The sequence below is a fragment of the Rhipicephalus microplus genome, chromosome X (genome assembly GCF_043290135.1).
Source record: "Rhipicephalus microplus isolate Deutch F79 chromosome X, USDA_Rmic, whole genome shotgun sequence".
NCBI lineage: Eukaryota > Metazoa > Arthropoda > Arachnida > Ixodida > Ixodidae > Rhipicephalus > Rhipicephalus microplus.
The window spans coordinates 48,007,025-48,024,775 of record NC_134710.1 but is presented as its reverse complement, the minus strand read 5'-3'; the positions used below and the strand labels follow the sequence as shown (position 1 = coordinate 48,024,775).

The following is a 17,751-nucleotide window of genomic DNA, read 5'->3' as shown; positions in this document are numbered from 1 at the left end:
AACTCCATCGCTGTGCATATGCACTAAAACACTTAAATACGCGCAAAAACGTGGTATATGTTCTCGTTTTTTTTTTTTGTAGCTCTCTTCACTCGGCTCCCTGAAACGATAACTTTGCGGCTATGTGTCTTTCGGTGTGTGCAAGCTTGCAGCCGACTTTTCTCTTTACCGGAACAGATTTAGAACTGTACAAAATATTTAACCATGCGCAGCATACGTGCATTCATGTTTTCAGCACTTCTACCAGCGTGAACATGGGCAGCCTGGAACCACACCAAATCTTCAGTGATCGGTTCACCAATGATGAAGGAAGGAACTCCGGATTTGCTCAGAGCACAGTGCATCATAATACGTTTTTCAGAACGCGTGAACTTCGACGGGAACTGCCAGAGCATGCAACACGAGTTTACTTACGCTCTACTGTGCACCGTCCATACCTGTTGATTGTCTGTTTCGGGCATTCTGATGCAAGTCGCTGGAATTTCACTACTGCCATCACCTCCTTCGCGTTCACTCACGTTTGTGGCATTTCATCACAACGCGACAAAAACTACCAGCCTTCCTTATACGGGCGCAATCACAAACGTGAGACGTCTCGCGAGCAGAGTAAGATACTGGGCGAGCGCGATCTTACCGGCATCTGATGGGAAGCGGAGGAAATGTATACTTTCCTCTAGGCGAGAAACGAGCGCTAGTGTTTAAGGCGGAAGATCACCAGCCTACATGTATCGTCGCTGAAATTTGCATTTATCGTAGTCAGTGTCACTGCCCGAGCTTTGCTGAGCGCGTTGCTTCCTACAACGAGAAGTAACCCCCTATAATTACGCTGCCTACACGTATTGCTAGGCAGTTCGTGTTCTGCGTCAATCAGCGCCCTTTTGTGGTAGGCGATGGTCATGCCGAAACGCCGTACAGTATTACGCTTGATGATTATTTCCCGAAATGCGACGCTGCTCTTAGTGCACACGGAGCAACTGATGCCGCTCGTCACAGGTAGGCAGCTTCGTTGAAGTAATGGCTGGGGTGAAAGAGTATTTTAGGCTTTCAGTATTGCTGGCTTTTTCTGGACTACTTAGTAGACCAGTTCAATGAGTGCTTTAAAAGGCATCGGCACACCTTGAAGATCCTTCCTTCCCTTCTGCCTCAGAATATTCCCTAATCCGCCACTCTTCCCACTGCCTAGAAGTTTGCTGACGTGTACTTGAATAATATCTCAACTTCGGCTTCGAAAAGAGAGTTAGCAGTATGGGATGTGAAATAAAAGAAAGAGAAGCGAGAAACGCTGAGCATGTCTGTGATGCAAGCGTTTGCCAGTTGCCCAGAAATATTCTTCCCAAACGTGCACCATCTTCTGAAGATTCAGGCTACTCTGCCGGTGAGCACAGCTGAAGCAGAACACTTTTTTATCGCTGAGGCGCCTAAAGTTGTACCTGAGAGCTACAACACATTAAAGATTGTTTAGATCGCTCTCTGAACATCCACCGTGAAATACAAGTCAGTCCGAAAGACATTCTCCCTGTTCTTTACCGGGAACGTAGCTGGCTTCAGCTGAATGTGTGTGTAATATCAACCTTAGGCGCCAGCCAGTCAAGCATGAAATTTAACTGAAGTACGTTATTCTTGGATTGAGATGTTCTGAACAACAGTAGAAACATAGTCGTTAATGATAAATTGATGGGGTTTAACATCTGATGGGCGACTTTAATACCAAGACAGAGAAGAAGCAGGCTAGAGACCAATCAGTAGGATAATATGGTATTGGTGCTAGAAATGCCAGAGCGGAGCTGTTAGTGGAATTCGCAGAACGCCATATTTTATGAATCTTGAATACATCCTACCGAAAACGAGGGAACTGTAAGTAGATATGGAGAACCCCTAATGGCGTAAGTAAGAACGAAATAGACTTTATATGGGCTGCACACCCAGGCATCGTGCAGGATGTAGATGTGCTTGGCGAGATAGTATGATGTAATCATAGAATGGTGTGGTCTCGAATTCGGCTAGACTTCAAGAAGGAACGACAGAAAATGATACGCAAGAAACCAATAAATCAGATAGCACTGAGAGGGAAAGTACAGGAATTCAGAGTCTTGCTTCAGAACAGGTACTCGGCTCTTATCTAAGAAACCAGCCTTGGCGTTGACGCAATGAATGATACTCTGACGAGTATCATTACGGAGTGTGCAATGAAAGTTGGGGGTGCGGTACTTAGATAGGACACAGGCAAAAATGTCCCAGGAGACAAAGAAGCTCATTAAAAAGCGTCAAAGCTTGAAAGCCTCAAATACAGTAGACAAAATAGAATTGGCAGAATTTTCCAAGGTGATTATTAAGCGTTAGGTATCCGACGTAAGAAGCTTTAACATGGAGAAAATTGAACAGGCTCTGAAGAACGGACGAAGCCTCAAAGTAGTGAAAAGGAAACTTGGCATAGGCAAAACCCAGATGTATGCACGAAGGGACAAGTAAGACAATATAACTACCAATATTGATGGGATAGTTAAATTGGCATAGGAGTTTCAGAGATCTGTACAGCAGCCGGGACAACCACGACCTTAATGCTATAGGAACTAGCAGTAACCCAGATGGCATCCTAGCAGTAACGATAGAAGTCAGAAAAGTCTTGGGTAGGAATGCAAAATGGCTAAGCTGCTGGTGAGGATCAGATAGCATCAGATTTGCTAAAAGATGGAGGACAGATTGTGTTAGAAAAACTAGCGACCTTGTTTACGAGTTGTCTCCTGACGGGAAGAGTACCAGAACTTTGGAAGAATACTAACGCCTTCTTAATACATAAGAAAGGAGATGACAAGGACTTGGATAAATACAGGACGATCAGCTTGCTTTCCGTAGTATACAAGCTATTTACAAGGGTAATTGCTAACAAAATTAGGACAACATTAGAATTAAATCAACCAAAGGAACAAGCAGGATTTCGAACAGGCTACTCAACAATCGACCACATTCATACTATCAATCAGGTAAAAGAGAAATGCTAACAATATAGCCAACCACTATACATAGCCTTCATAGATTATGAGAAGGCGTATGATTCAGTAGAAATATCAGCAGTCATGCATACACTGTGGAATCAGGGCGTCGACGAAGCATATGTAAACATCCTGGAAAAAATCTACAAAGGATCAACTGCTACCATAGTGCTTCATAAAAAAGCAACAGAATACCAATCAAGAAGGGTGTGAACAAGGGGGATACAATCTCCCCAATGCTATTTACCGCGTGCCTACAGGTGGTTTTCAGAGGCCTTGAATGGGAACAGCTTTGCATAAGAGTTAATGGAGAGTACCTTAATAACCTGCGCTTTGCCGATGACATTGCATTGCTGAGTAACTGAGGGGATGGATTGCAACTCATGATTACGGAGTTAAACAAGGAGAGCAAAAAAGTAGGCCTTAAAATAATCTGCAGAAAACTAAAATAATGTACAACCTCGGAAGGGAACTGCTCTTTGAGATAGGTAATACTGCACTTGAAGTTGTAAAAGACTATGTCTACTTAGGACAGGTAATAACTGCGGAGCCGAACCACGAGACGGAAGTAACTAGAATAATAAGAGTGGGGTGGAGCACATTTGGTAAGCACTCTCAAATCATGACAAGTATATCGCCACTATCCCTCAAGAGGAAGGTATATAACAGCTGCATCTTGCCGGTACTTAGCTACGGAGCAGAAACTTGGGGACTTACAAAGACGGTTCAGCTTAAATTGGGGACGACGCAGCGAGCAATGGAAAGGAAAATGGTAGGTGTAACCTTAAGAGACAAGAAGAGAGCAGATGGGATTAGGGAACAAAGCGGGGTTAAGAATATCAGAGTTGAAATCAAGAAGAGGAAATGGAGATAGGCCGGGCATGTGGCAACTTGACAGGATAACTGCTGGTCATTGAGGGTAACTAAGTGGATTCCTAGAGAAGGCAAGCGTGATAGGGGGAAACAGAAGGTTAGGTGGGCAGATGAGATTAAGAAGTTTGCAGGTATAACTTGGCAGCAGCAAGCACAGGACCGAGTTGACTGGCGGAACATGAGAGAGGCCTTTGTCCTGCAGTGAACGTAGTCAGGCTGACGATGATGATGATTATTATGATGATGATATGGGGAGTTTAACGTCCCAAAACCACCATATGATTATGAAAGACGCCATAGTGGAGGGCTCCGGAAATTTCGACCACCTGGGGTTCTTTAACGTGCACCCAAATCTGAGCACACGGGCCTACAACGTTTCCCCCTCCATCGGAAAATAAACTTTGTGTCAATTGAAAAATATAAGAGTATTCCGCTATGTAATGTATCTGTTTGCGGCGTGAGACACTGCTTGCACAAAGTTTCTTTTATTTCTGGTAAAAAATGATGGTTACAACGTATATTGCTCATAATTTTGCGTCATAACACGCCAACCCATGTTTCTTCATTCTGTGAGTTTCTTGTCGTGCTCGGCCATTTAGATTCATAGCCGATGAAGTTATGAAAGTCCACAACCACAATTTAACTGAATGTCTACCTAAGTGAACGACTAGCTTACCAAATGCTAGGGGCTAGTGCCGTTAAAGACACTTATGTTTAACATTTGGTTCGCCTAAAGTGTCTTTTAATCTACAGGCATATGGAGAAAACGTACTGTGAAGCCGCAGGCATCGTATAAAAAACCTAATTGTTATACATAAGTTAAACCAAGAAGTAGTCAAAAAATGCCATACATGATCTTCCACAGTAGTTGTCTGAGTGGTGCCTAATAAGCGTTTGAGCTGCTTAACCACTTGCTATTTCATCATCGTATGCGGCTGTGTTTAGGCGAGTACAGTGCACTCTGTTCTTGACAGTAGCGTAGCCAGATTTTTTTTTACAGGGTAGGTTCAGCCATAGTTTATGTGTGTTCATACGTGTCTCTTGCATTTGAGCCTGTATATGTACATGTGCAAAACTGAAAATTTTCAGGAAAGAGGAGGCCTAATCCCCGGCCCCTTCTCTGCTGCGCCAGTGGTTCTTGATGTCGTTCGGTGTCACGCGCTTGGTGTGTGTAGCGGTCTCCTATGGAATATCATGGTCGATTAGCATAGCGTCAGCCTCTTTATTCATTTATTTATTTTGTCAGCATCATTCGATGTGATTCTGCCAATATGATATTTCCACGTGGTTCAGATATGCGCCTTTAGCAAGCATTGATCTTCTAAATAATTTTGTTTTATGAGGAGGTTCGTCTTACGTCTTAAAAAAGATGAAAACACAGGTTTCTTTATGGGTTTTCACACAATTTGTTACATATTAAAAAAATCAAGGTATGGATTGTCGCTGCGGCAAGAAATAGTACAGGTTTAGTGGGTGCTGTGAGTACGGCTACCTATTGCAGCAAGCTGTCTTCTTACCCACTTCTATTTCCGTCTTCCTCGTCATTATTTTTTTTCAAGTAACCATCAAAATGCTGCAATAAAGTAGTTTATTGCCTTGCAAATAGTCCCGCGAATCGCCCCGTATTTTTTTTTTCAGAATTTGCCGCGTAAGACCGAAGTGGCAGAGATTTGTCGCATGCTGTGATCACTTTCGCTTGTCCCAACGAGTGTATTGGAAGCACCGAGAGATGGCTTGGGAGAAAAAAGTTACGTCACGTGCGTGTCATAACCTTCAGCACTTTTTCTTTCCTTCAAATTCGCTATTTTCTTGCAGTGTAATCGCGCAAGTGGCGGCCCCCTGTGGCGGTCTTGGTAACCATGCTCCATGCAACACATGATGTTCAAATCAGTCAGTGTACGAAATCTTTGGTATGTGGCATGGTCATTTGGATGTATGATATCATTTGCAGAAAGAAGAGAGAACGGTTTTCAGCTGACTTTGAGAATTCTTTGAAAATTCCGGGCCACCTGCTTCGCTATAACATTTGGCTCTCGTGTTCTCAACAGCCTCAACCACAGATAGTCAGCGTTTTCTGAGCATGCTCAAAATGTGGTGCAGGGCCCCTTTTAGGATAATCGTTCTTTTTCGGGTGTTCGTTTTTTTTCATTCTTTTTTGTTACTTTCATAGTACGTTTTTTTTATTTAGGCATAATTTTGTTACGAATTGCTCTTACTGTTTTACAATTAGCGGCTGCGGAGACGCATTATATACGCCATCTTTGTTACGACCACAAGGTCGCGGCTTCGATTCCGGAGCCCTTACATACACGCAGAATTCTGATCAAGACAAAATGCGCAAATGCAGTTGCGTGTGCGTAAGCGAATCTAAGGGCGAAAATCAACTGCCATAATTAAAGTTGTTTTTGAAGTGTGGGCGAGCGCACAGTGACTTTATTGCGAGCATCTTGATAACCTCCTCTGTAACGTGTGCATGTTTCGTGTGTGGAGACATTTTCGATCTGTGAACTTTCCGGTTGTGTGGACAGTTATATTGTAGTGCTGGGATCAAGTTAGTAGATGTTCATCCATTTATAGTTGTGTACTGTTTTGTACAAATTCGCGGTAAAAACTGTCTTGTAAAAGTTGAGTTTAAATACCACTAGTTCTGTGTCTTGCATGTTACTTTATCGTCTCGTTCAGTTCAGACTAAAAAGTTTCAGACTTTCATCTGTGATTACATTCATGTACACATGCAAGATCTGTACGGTACAGTGTACTACTTTGTTTTTCTAACTCCGCAATTCTCACGTTGTGATTATGTCTGAATTATGTATTGCTTTTCTGCATTTGCTGCTCTCGTTGCTTTGTTTGGGTGTGGTTTCCGATATACGTCGTAAAAATATTCTTTTCGTTTACTTTGTTTTTTGTTTGTTTTTTGTGCTTTTACAGATCCACCTACAGGACAGTACAGTTTTCGAAGCTCTGGCGCTCGCGCATGAACTTGGCATTGAAGAATTGCGGCAAAGTTGTGAGGACCACGTGACCAGTACCATGTCCATCCACAATGCGTGCACTTTCTTGGCTTCAGCTTTGGCTATGGAAGACAGGGTTTCAAGCTCAGGCAAGACACGTTCAGTCACTTATGAAAGTTCGTTCTTTCTGGCCTTCATCCACTGGCGCAATCGCATGCGAGGTCTAAGAATCACTGAAAAATGAGCGTCAACTCTTTTTAGTAGTGTTTACGCAACAGAGCGTCAACAAACCAACAGAGCGTCAGCTCTCTTTAGTAGTGTCTACGCAGCATTTCATGAGTTACATTAAGCGGGGGGGGGGGGGCAGGGGGGGGTAGGTATAAAGCAAAATAAATATAACAAACTTAACCTATTTATTTCCCTGGGATTTCATGTTTCAACTTTTCTTTGACACATTTTTTTTTATTTTGTCTTCATTTAGGTCAGTGTAATATTGAACAGCAACACTGGAAGTGACACAATCCTTTAATGACACTTTTAGCACTTTGTGTTTCTATATGGTTAATCTTAAACAGCGCATGGTTGGTCAACACTTCGCTATTGTGAGGGGGGGGGGGGTCAGGTTTTTCATTAGTACTTGTGAAAGTTGCATGAGCTCCGAATCGTTTACGTATCGGCAAATGTTATCTCGCCCTTCAGGTACAAAAGGGGGCAAGTCGTTCGTGGACAGGTGTACGGCGTTTGTGGGTGAAAACGCCATGGAATGCGTCAAGACGAGTGCGTTTTTTAACCTCCCCAAGGATGCTCTTATCCACCTCGTGTCATCTGACTACGTGAGTATCCTTCCGCTGGCTATAACGCGTGATTTCCTGACGTGCCTTCAATCAGATACCACATATAATTGGCCACCTGTGTTGCGGCGCAGACAAACTCCGGGCACCTTCCTTACGTCATCCCCAAAGAGTGAGATATTCCTTTCAGACCTTGTAATTACAAATGCAATAATCTGCTTCGGGGGTCAGTCAGTAACCATCTGGCCGAAAAAAAAGCTGCTCTTCCACTGCAACTATATTTGGCATTTATTTGCTCTAGATATGCTGTCATTATGATTGACTCAAGAAATGGAGGTCACGTGTGACATAAAAATTACGTAAGCACTCGTATTGTTGCCGCATTCCACCAAGGCAGCTTCTTTCACCCTGCATAGGTAGGGCAATCATTTTAGTTTGGTAAAGAAAATTTTAATTGTAGCCATTGGCCAGTATTCAGTAATATCAAAATCATTAAAAGTAATATATCTGCAATTGTGGTCTTTATTAATAAATGAATAATTCAATTAATAAACAATTGTAACTTGGAAGCTTGAGCATACATTTATTTTAATTTTTTTGCTGCCATTTTCATACGCATCTGAATTTGTAAAAGTCATTTCAACAAAAATAATTTTGGTCTGAAAGGAATATGAACTCTACTTTGTAGTCGGTCACTCAACGCGCACTTAAATTCAAGCTCATGCATTGGAGGTTGCTGTACCGCAGATCTTAATGTTTAGATATTACTTTCTGGGGTTTTACGTGCCAAAGTCGTATGAATATGATGCATGCCTGAATGAAGGACTCCATGTTGATTTGGACCACCTGGAGTTATTAACCAACGATACCAATGTGTAATCACCTAATTCCCGCATGAGCAATCAGTGGCCAGGTTTACGTGGGAAAAGATTGTCTTGTTTATGATGCCGGCACTGCGAAAAATTTGAATTACAAAATGCGTGCCTGAAACCTGCCACAAAAAGGATTTGATCCTTTGTCGTCCAAGTAAGCTAAGCATTTTTCTCACCTTTGAGGTCGGGAGGCTAGTCACTAAAATGGGGAAAAATTATAGCCATTGCGATAACACTGTGACATGTATCTGTCTTGCATTTTTGATGTGAAACCTGTGCTACTGTGTCACGTCAAGGTGGCGTCCCAAAATAGCTGATCATAACTAAAAAACTTTTATGAAATAGCCGACAACTGCCACGTGCTGCGAATCATTTCAAGATGTGGCGTTAATCGGCTGAACTGGACTTTGAAGGCACGCTGAAGCTTGGGGATCATGTTAAATGGGAAGTGTTTCCTTCGCGCAAGTATTTCTTTAACAAATACTTGCCTGTAGAGCGCTTTGGTGATGCGGCTTTTTTCTCGTTTATTTTCGTGAAACAAGCTGGCAATGGAAGAAGAGGACGTCTGGCGAGCAGTGTTGTCATGGGCGAAGCACCATGCCGGAGTCACTCAGCCCACTGCGCACTGGACTGAAGAGGAGAGGGCTAGAATTTGCCAGGTATCGTAGTTCCGGCTCTTTCCATAGGCAGTTATCCAAGCTATATTACATTTCTTTTTACCGCGTGAATTTCAAAACTTGATACGCTTTGTCGACGATATCATTCTCGCCACGGCCTCGTGCGATGTTTTAACTGAAGTGCGGAATAGACATATAAGAAAGTGAAGGATGGATACGCTAGCACCAGTGCTGACTAGTGTTTTTAATGAGATGTTGCCGCTCAGTTGCTTAAGTGAAACTGCGTGCCAGCTATGTGTTGTCCATAGTCAATATATGACTCTTGTAAACGCGTAGCTTGAAAAATGTTCTCAAGAAAAGGGAAAGTTTTATGCATGGCATTGTAACAATGTAGCCAGACTCACTCTCGGAATAACGTGGAAGGACAGTGCTATCTTTCGTCTTCTCTTACTGTCTTTTCACGCTGCTCCTGTCATGAACCAACAGCAACGTAAAAAAGTTTCAACACTATCTCTAAGAGTGAATAAGAGGCACACTTGGCAGTGGTTTTGCATCAACATGGTCCATGGTCAGAACATCGTGAAGATGGAAGAGGAAAGATTGCAGATTACGAAAGTACATTCGTGTTACTATTATTATACAATAAACATGATTAAACTGGGGTTGTGTTGAAGGGTCGGCTTGACATAACGCCTGTTTACAAATTTTTCATCGCAAGCTTCCATCTTCCCATTTCTAGCATGTTTAAGTTTATACAAGTATTACGATCACTAGATTCAGGCAAGCTTTACTGTGAATATCCAGCGTGGCGGTTTGGGAAGGAACGCAGGAAAATAAAGCAATAAATGACAGTATACGATAATCATACGGAGTGGTTTCTGATGTTAAGCGTACACCAAATAATATAACAGTTTACTTTATACGCCACTTTGTACTATAGAAACCACCTGTTCAGCAGAGGCATGCCATTGGGTTTGCCACCATAGACAAAACCTTCTAAGCAGAAAAGCTTACTACTTCTCGCTAGCGTGAAAGGTTAGAACTCCCGTCCCTGGAAGCAAAAACTAAGGCAAAATATTGCTGCATTTGCTGGTTGCTTTCTCTACGCCAATCAGTGGCGCAGTAATTGACACTTCTTCATAAGATATTGAGCGAATCCCTTCTAGGACATAAGAAACGGTGGCAGCGATTATGTGGACGCTGACAGTGTTTTGAAAGAGATTTTACATGCGTACACATCTGGATACACCTTCTATATGCACATGTATGACTAGCGCTGCTACCGTGGTAATATAAAAACATAGTAAAAAGGCAAGGAAAAAAAGAAAACCATTCGCGACCTCATACTGAGGTTCTCTTGCTAGTTTGTAGTGATGTCACAGCAGATAATGAGAGGTGATATTACTGCATAATAAAAGGTCGGTAAAAAAGAACCGCATTCTAAAGGTGTCAAACGCTCTACAGGACAAGCCCCATAAGCATCTTTTTCTGCAAAATGCTTAATATACGAGAGAATACTTGAAAATATTCGCAGCCGTACGACAGCAGCGGCACTAAGCTGAGGAAAAAAAATTTTAAAAAATAGAGACAGGAATAGTGATTGTCGGCCTTCGTTTTCATTATTATCAACTGTTCACGGATATATGAAAACTACAACACCATGAAAACAGCGTTTCAAGACAAAGTACTCAGCCAGCCCTAAGTGATCGTCACTGCTAAGCGTCCGTTATGCAACTGGGCAAGTCCCTGTAGAGCTGGCTTCTTTGTAGTAATGGTATCTGTAAGGAAAGGCCACTTCCCGCACCTGTTTTGTTTCGCATGAATTTTAGATTCACATGCACGCACACACAGGTGCGCGTGTGCGTGTGAGTTAAAAATTAATGTGAAACAAAATAAGTGCGATTTTTCTCACAGACACCATTACTATAAAAAGAAGCAAGCTCTACAGACACTTGCTCAGTTGCATAAGGGACGCTTAGCAGCGATGATTGCTTAGGACTGGCTGAGTACCTTGTCTTGAAACGCTGTTTTTGTCATGGCGTAGTTTTCATTCACCAGCCAGTCGCTGATGCGCCGAGAATTACAAAATTAAAGCGTATGCCGAAGGTGGTCGAAAACACGTAGCATATGACTGATGTCATTACGAAGAAGGATAGTGGCAAGTCCTATGACAAATAAAGTGGCTGTCACAGGATGATTAAAGTAGCTGTTCGCTTTAATGTATCAATCTTCTCGCACAATATACATATATAAAGAGGTGAAACTGCGCATGTTTTCACCGTGTTGTTCACAAACTATCACAAAGCATTATAAAAAAAGATTTAGATAATTCATAGTTTCACAGTCACATTCGAAGACTTGTATAAGACCGGTGCAACACTAGCTGATATGTCATGCACTATAAAGCGAGCTTCAGTCATTACAGAAGTATGAAAGTTCCTTCATTTCGAAGCTGCAAGGGATCAGACATTTAATTAGATAAGTACACACAATTGATCTACCATGTATTTTTTTCCTCTTTCTGATCTTATCGGGCGAGCGCTAATTATAACAGACATTTCAAACTACTGGTATGCTCGCTTCCAGCAACTTCTGGGAGTCATCAACCATGTGCGGCTGCTGCTTATTGACAGTCAAGTGTTCGCAGAAGAAGTTGAGCCAACCGGTGCTGTTCCAATGGAATTGACGCTGGAAAGGTAGGCACTGTAATATAAGTTTTCCTTGAAGTTCAAGTCTAATATTGAAATAAACTTTGATTTCAAAGATATATTCTCTTGTATTAGTAATAACTTATGCACGATGCACTGTTTTGTACAATATATATATATATATATATATACAGCTTTGCAAGAGTAATTTTCAATCTGATTACATTTATCATCTGATAGCACTGTCGCACACCTTTGTTTTGAATCCTGTTGAAGGCCATACTCTAGGCCAAAACGTCGATATAAACCAGGTTGTGACCGCTCAAGGAGGATCTACTTGACTACTTGCAACGCTACGGCCACTCGACCACCATGCCTGCCTATATATATATATATATATATATATATAGGCAGGCATGGTGGGAAGGAATTCAAATATATGCAATAGTTTGAAAAGGAATTGTATGTGTGTGTGTATATATATTTATTCCCTGCAATTATATATATATATATATATATACACACACACATACAATTCCTTTTCAAACTATTGCATATATTTGAATGCATTTGACTGATCGTTGGTATTTTATGGGTCAGAGAAGTGCCTGCAGTATTTGTTCAAACATGTTGTAAATAAAAGAAATCCACTGTTAGATGATATTGAAAACTTTGCTTTGCCTCTCAGTCTACTGCGCCACGTGGCTTTCTCCTCAAGTCGTTTCATTGCTCACAACTGCAGTGCCTTGTCTGGTATCACGAAGATCAAAACCTCGCTATCATCATAGTCGTTAAGTACTCGCCATTATATGGCATACCTGTCATTGTTACATAAGATTATTCACTTTGACAATATCATTCATGGTTGAATCATTGATTCCACAGATACCAAAGATTTCACAACACTCCCAGCTATGCCTGCCTCTATGGAGCGACTCAATCATTTACCTTTTCTCTATTACCTTGCACTATCCATCTCTGAAACAGCCTACCGGGCTATAGTGCTCTAAGGCACTTTTTGCATTCAGTTTAACATTTTCCCACACACCGCACTTAGTTTCCTTTAGTGAATGTGTGTGTGTGTGTGTGTGTGTGTGTGTGTGTGTGTGTGTGTGTGTGTGTGTGTGTGTGTGTGTGTGTGTGTGTGTGTGTGTGTGTGTGTGTGTGTGTGTGTGTGTGTGTGTGTGTGTGTGTGTGTGTGTGTGTGTGTGTGTGTGTGTGTGTGTGTGTGTGTGTGTGTGTGTGTGTGTGTGTGTGTGTGTGTGTGTGTGTGTGTGTGTGTGTGTGTGTGTGTGTGTGTGTGTGTGTGTGTGTGTGTGTGTGTGTGTGTGTGTGTGTGTGTGTGTGTGTGTGTGTGTGTGTGTGTGTGTGTGTGTGTGTGTGTGTGTGTGTGTGTGTGTGTGTGTGTGTGTGTGTGTGTGTAAGGTTTGCAAGGGTGATTTCCGATCTGATTACATTTGTCATCTGATAGCACTGTCACACGCCTTTGTTTTGATTGCATAATGTGTAATGATGCAATTGTTGCTATAGTATAGTATGTATTGTGAAGGTAATTTGTATTCTTAGTAAATATTACTCTAATGTATTATTTACTATTAAGTAGTGCAACTTTTCCTGTTTATGTTTAGTTGAATGATAATTTCTTTTTTACTGTTATTTTCTGGTACTAGCTACATTAATGTGTAATGTGTACTTTTTATTTACTCTTTGGAAATCTTCAATACATGCATATAAGGTATTGAATTTTAATGTTTGCCACTTCATTCTACACCTCAACTGGGCCCTGTGAGGTATTTTTAAATAAATCAATGAGAATTGTGGGATCCTTAGGCTTTCCTTTTATGAGTTGAATGCGACAGCGATATTCTGTCCCTAGTGCATACTTCAAACACTTAGTGGATGAAGTCTTTTTTAACTTGCTATGCACTCACTACAAGACCTTAAGGGTATAGGCGCAGTGTAACGCGTGCCCTTTTGTAGTGGGTGATTAGCTTTAAATCATGAAGCCATTATGATAATCGCAAGGTCTGACATCCGATGGTAATTTACGGTTGTAACATACGTTCTTACTGCAATATTGCATGTTGGATTGTGAAGCATGTATACATAACACGTGTGTTTGGAAAACATCAGTTACTTTCACTGCATTTCAAAACACAGGAACTCATTTTCATTGTATGCGCAAGCAGACGTTTGGCTGTGTGGTAGAACGCCTGCTTGCCACTGAAGTGGCCTCGGTTCAATCCCTACTCGGACCCACAATTTTTATAAACTTTATTGGCATTTTAGTTTTATTTACAATTTTTTTTATTTTATTTGTATATTTCTTAATATTTTGGTCACGCACGAGATGATGATTTTTTGCTCACAACCGATGACGCTAACACCGGAATTCCGCAAAACAAACTCTTTGACACTATAGTGTTAATAAGTCAACTGCTGGTGCAGGTACCGCTACGCGGCACTGCCGAGCAAGTTCACGCACTTGGAGGAGCGGCACCTTCAGCCGCGCACCTCGCTGCGGCTCTTCCAGGGTTCGCAGCTGCTTACAGGACCCAAGCTGCGGCTACAACAAGTGCTGAACGCCTGGTATGGTGTACCAAAGCAGCTCTGGCGGCTCCTCTACCGAGCCTCCAACCATGGTTACTCAGCCGAGTCATTTCACCATCTGTGCGATGGACACAGCCCTACCTTTGTCATCGCCCTGGTGAGCATCCTTTCTGTTTTAGAGTCTTTAGAATTGTAGGGGAACACTGATTGCGTTACATTGACCACTCTATCAACAACATATAGCTCACTTTTCACTCTTCTGCACCAAGATCATCGATGACTCCGGTCTACTCATCTTCAGTATTACTATTAGCCTTCGCATATTTCCATTGGACATTTTCATGCATCACCTTAATATTCATAGATAACAGACATGAGTTGGGGGGAGAAAGAGTGCTTTAACTTCCTTCCGAAATCTTTTTCACAGAAAGTTCTTAATAAAAACATTGCGTGCGAGTCACGTATTTGATGAAAGCGCCCTGACTACGTTGAAACCGCTACTAACTTGTATTGGAAAGTACAAGATCAAAAAGATTATTTTAAAGCACCGATTATGTGTCATATTGGCGTTGAACAGCATTGATACCAAGTTTTAAACTGCTAATTTTACGCTGAGGGATTCATAAGCCGACTCATTCAAACTCTTTGAAGTTTCTATCAAGCTGTGAGTCTGTCCAAGTGAGTTCGACTTAGTACTGTGCTGCTGAGCTTGAATCCGAGTGAATCCTGTGAAGGAAAAGGTTTAGTAAGTCTGAGTGTGAGTCCGAGTGGGCCCTAAGAGCAAAATATATTTCTTGAGTGAGTTGGAGTGAGCTCCATTTCTTTCCAATATATCTTGATCAGCAAGCTTTTTTTGCCTTTCTTGTCACTGAGAATAGATAAAAAGCAGTCTTCAACAGTGTGATGCTCGCAAAGCACTCCATAATTTTCCGCTAATCTCAGTCGATAACGCTGTAGCCTCATATTCTTGTTCAAAGTCTGAGATATGTGAGGCTTTCTTTCTTTCTCTTTTTCTTTTTTTCTTTTGGGCTGATCTATCTGTTTCCCAGTTGTGCTTCTTATTATTGTAAGAGCGAAGAGCTGACATTTTTGTATTTTTACCTTACATTTTGAAGTTTTCTTTGCAAATTTGTCGTTTAAGAGACAAACCTCTGCATCTGAGTGACTAACACTGTTTTGCGTATACAAGTTATGTGAATACTGCCTTATCGTAGTAGTATTCACATAACTCATATGTGTGTGAACTTACGCAAGCCTATTTTTTGTCGCCATGTACAGACACGTGGTGTAGTTTATACTACACGGCATTGTGTTGTTAAATGATATAGCATTTGCGTAAATTCGGCCAAGCCATTCGTTTAATACACCAGCCTGCTTTTACTTTGCCATGCTAGTCAGCACAAGAGAATATAATAGCCTTCAAATTACACAAAGCAATGCTTGAGCAGGCAATGGTGTCAAACAGGGTTCTCAGGGACAGCTGTGTGGTGGCTTCAGCGACGTGCCTTGGGGCAAGACGGGAGGCCGTGGTCGCTACATTCCCTCGGAGAAAGCATTCCTCTTCACGCTCATCAACAACGCGGACCTACCACCCACCAAGTTCGACATCGTCAAAAAGATGTTCGCCATCTCCCACCATCCCGAGTAAGTATCCACGCACGCCTTTTATGGAGAAAAAGAGACAGAGAAAGGGGGTGAGGGATCATTTTAAATAAAGGGTTGAAAAATTTCATAATTGAAACACTGGGGGAAAATGCTATAAGAACTGGGCATGAGCAAACGGCATTGGTAATTAAAAAGTGACAGCTTTGCCGCAACGGCGAAACAATGATTACAAGACTACGCGAGAATGACATCGAAACGTACCCCACGTTTCTCACGCACAAATGACGCACGAAATGTACTCACAGGTACAGATAAACGCGAATAATCGTCTCAGTTGTTACTTCGCTGTGTCTGAAAAGGGCACTCTTTTCGCAAACGCAGATTGTGCGTCAAGTGCAGAGACCTTTGTGCACACAGTAACTACAACAGAATCGTTCCTTGAAGCCCAAGTCGTACGATTGTCCCCACCGCGAGATAAGTGAGAGCATGTGTATTCGTCTACCCTCCCATCCTCTCCGCAATGCAAAGTACGCGTGGGAGATGAGAGCACTTGCACCACGTCGTGATGATCTGGTGACGCTAAAGCCCCTTGATCTAGGAAAGTAGTGGTAGTAGAGGTTCTTTGAGAAAAGGAAGAAGGCGCCTAATTTCTGCAGCCCTTAAGGAAGCACGGCGCAGTGCCTTGTAGGGGATGGGGGAAGGGGATGAACAGTATAGATGAGGAACAGGTGTGGGGAATGGAAGGAGCAGAAGAAAGCAGCCGCGAGTCCATCGCAGCAAAAAGGGTAGGAAGTTGCCTACAGCATCTGAAACTTGTGATGAGAGGCCTGTGAAGGTCTTCTTGGTGTATGAGGGCAGATGTGCTCTTGCTGTCGTGCGCTTGCTCGTGCCAAAGTATACCGGGTGGAGGGTTGGCTACAATTGTGCAGAGTTCCCGCACAATGTGGTCTTGGGGCAGGTAGTCCAGCACGTACTGCAGGGCGGTCACAAGGATGCGGATGTGCGCTTCTCTTTCGTCCTCTGCAGGCGTGACAGTGTGAGCAGCGGGCAACTACGCTTCGGAGGAAGGGGATACTGGCTGGTTTAGCTGGTGCAGCGCTGGTGGAGTTTGCGGCTGGCCAGGTGCTTTGCTGTTGGGAGGCGGGCTTGCCTTCAGGGTAGCAGTGTACGATTGCACCTTGCGGCGTTCCTCGCGGACCGCCGCCCTGACTGCACGCCTCAAAAGCAGCGTCGGTGTTGTAGCCATGAGCGTCGCCACCCTTCATTCCTCCTGCCACCTTGGGCAGGTGGGATTGGTTGCGAAGTGAGCCCCACCGCAGTTCACACAGTTGAGTTTGCAGAGGTCAGCCTCCAGGTGTCGGCAGCCGCAGCGAACGCAGTCACCGGCGCGCTGGCATGCCTCGGTAACGTAGCTGAAGTGACCGCACTGCCAGCACGGTCGTGGACGTGGTCTCACGGGTCGCACACGTAGCTGCTGCGCGAAGATGGTGATGTGGTCGCGTGGAAAGGGGCTAATTGCGAAGTGTAGCTTCACAGTGCCTACCTTTCTGGTCGGTGCAGTCACAACAGCGGCTGAGATGGTGCTCTAGAGCAGCTCTGTGTTGGTAAGGTCGTCGTCCACGCCGCACACGAAGCCGGTGCTGACGCGACGGTCCACAAGCTCTCTGGCGGTTATGGGAATCCCATTGAGCTCCGCGATGGTAAGGAGTTCGCGCAAGCACTCGGGCAACGCCGCGTCAGTAGCCACGATGTTGCAACAGTGGTTCGCGCGCACCGCCACGACACCGGAACGCCCAGCAAGTGCCGCCGCGAGTGCCAGGGTTTGGGATTTCTGAAAAGAGCCGCCGGCAT

The 17,751-nt window shown here is 43.2% G+C and overlaps 1 protein-coding gene across 1 annotated transcript in view; it reads left to right on the top strand.

The window, feature by feature from the left end:
• Positions 1-17,751, top strand: part of LOC119176016 (kelch-like protein 20) — a 204,858-nt gene that overhangs the window by 181,257 nt on the left and 5,850 nt on the right. The window contains exons 4-9 of the mRNA XM_037427119.2: positions 6,795-6,966; positions 7,517-7,650; positions 9,023-9,139; positions 11,684-11,793; positions 14,194-14,452; positions 15,761-15,939. Of these exons, the coding sequence (XP_037283016.1) occupies positions 6,795-6,966; positions 7,517-7,650; positions 9,023-9,139; positions 11,684-11,793; positions 14,194-14,452; positions 15,761-15,939 (971 nt within the window). The remainder of the gene's footprint in view (positions 1-6,794; positions 6,967-7,516; positions 7,651-9,022; positions 9,140-11,683; positions 11,794-14,193; positions 14,453-15,760; positions 15,940-17,751) is intronic.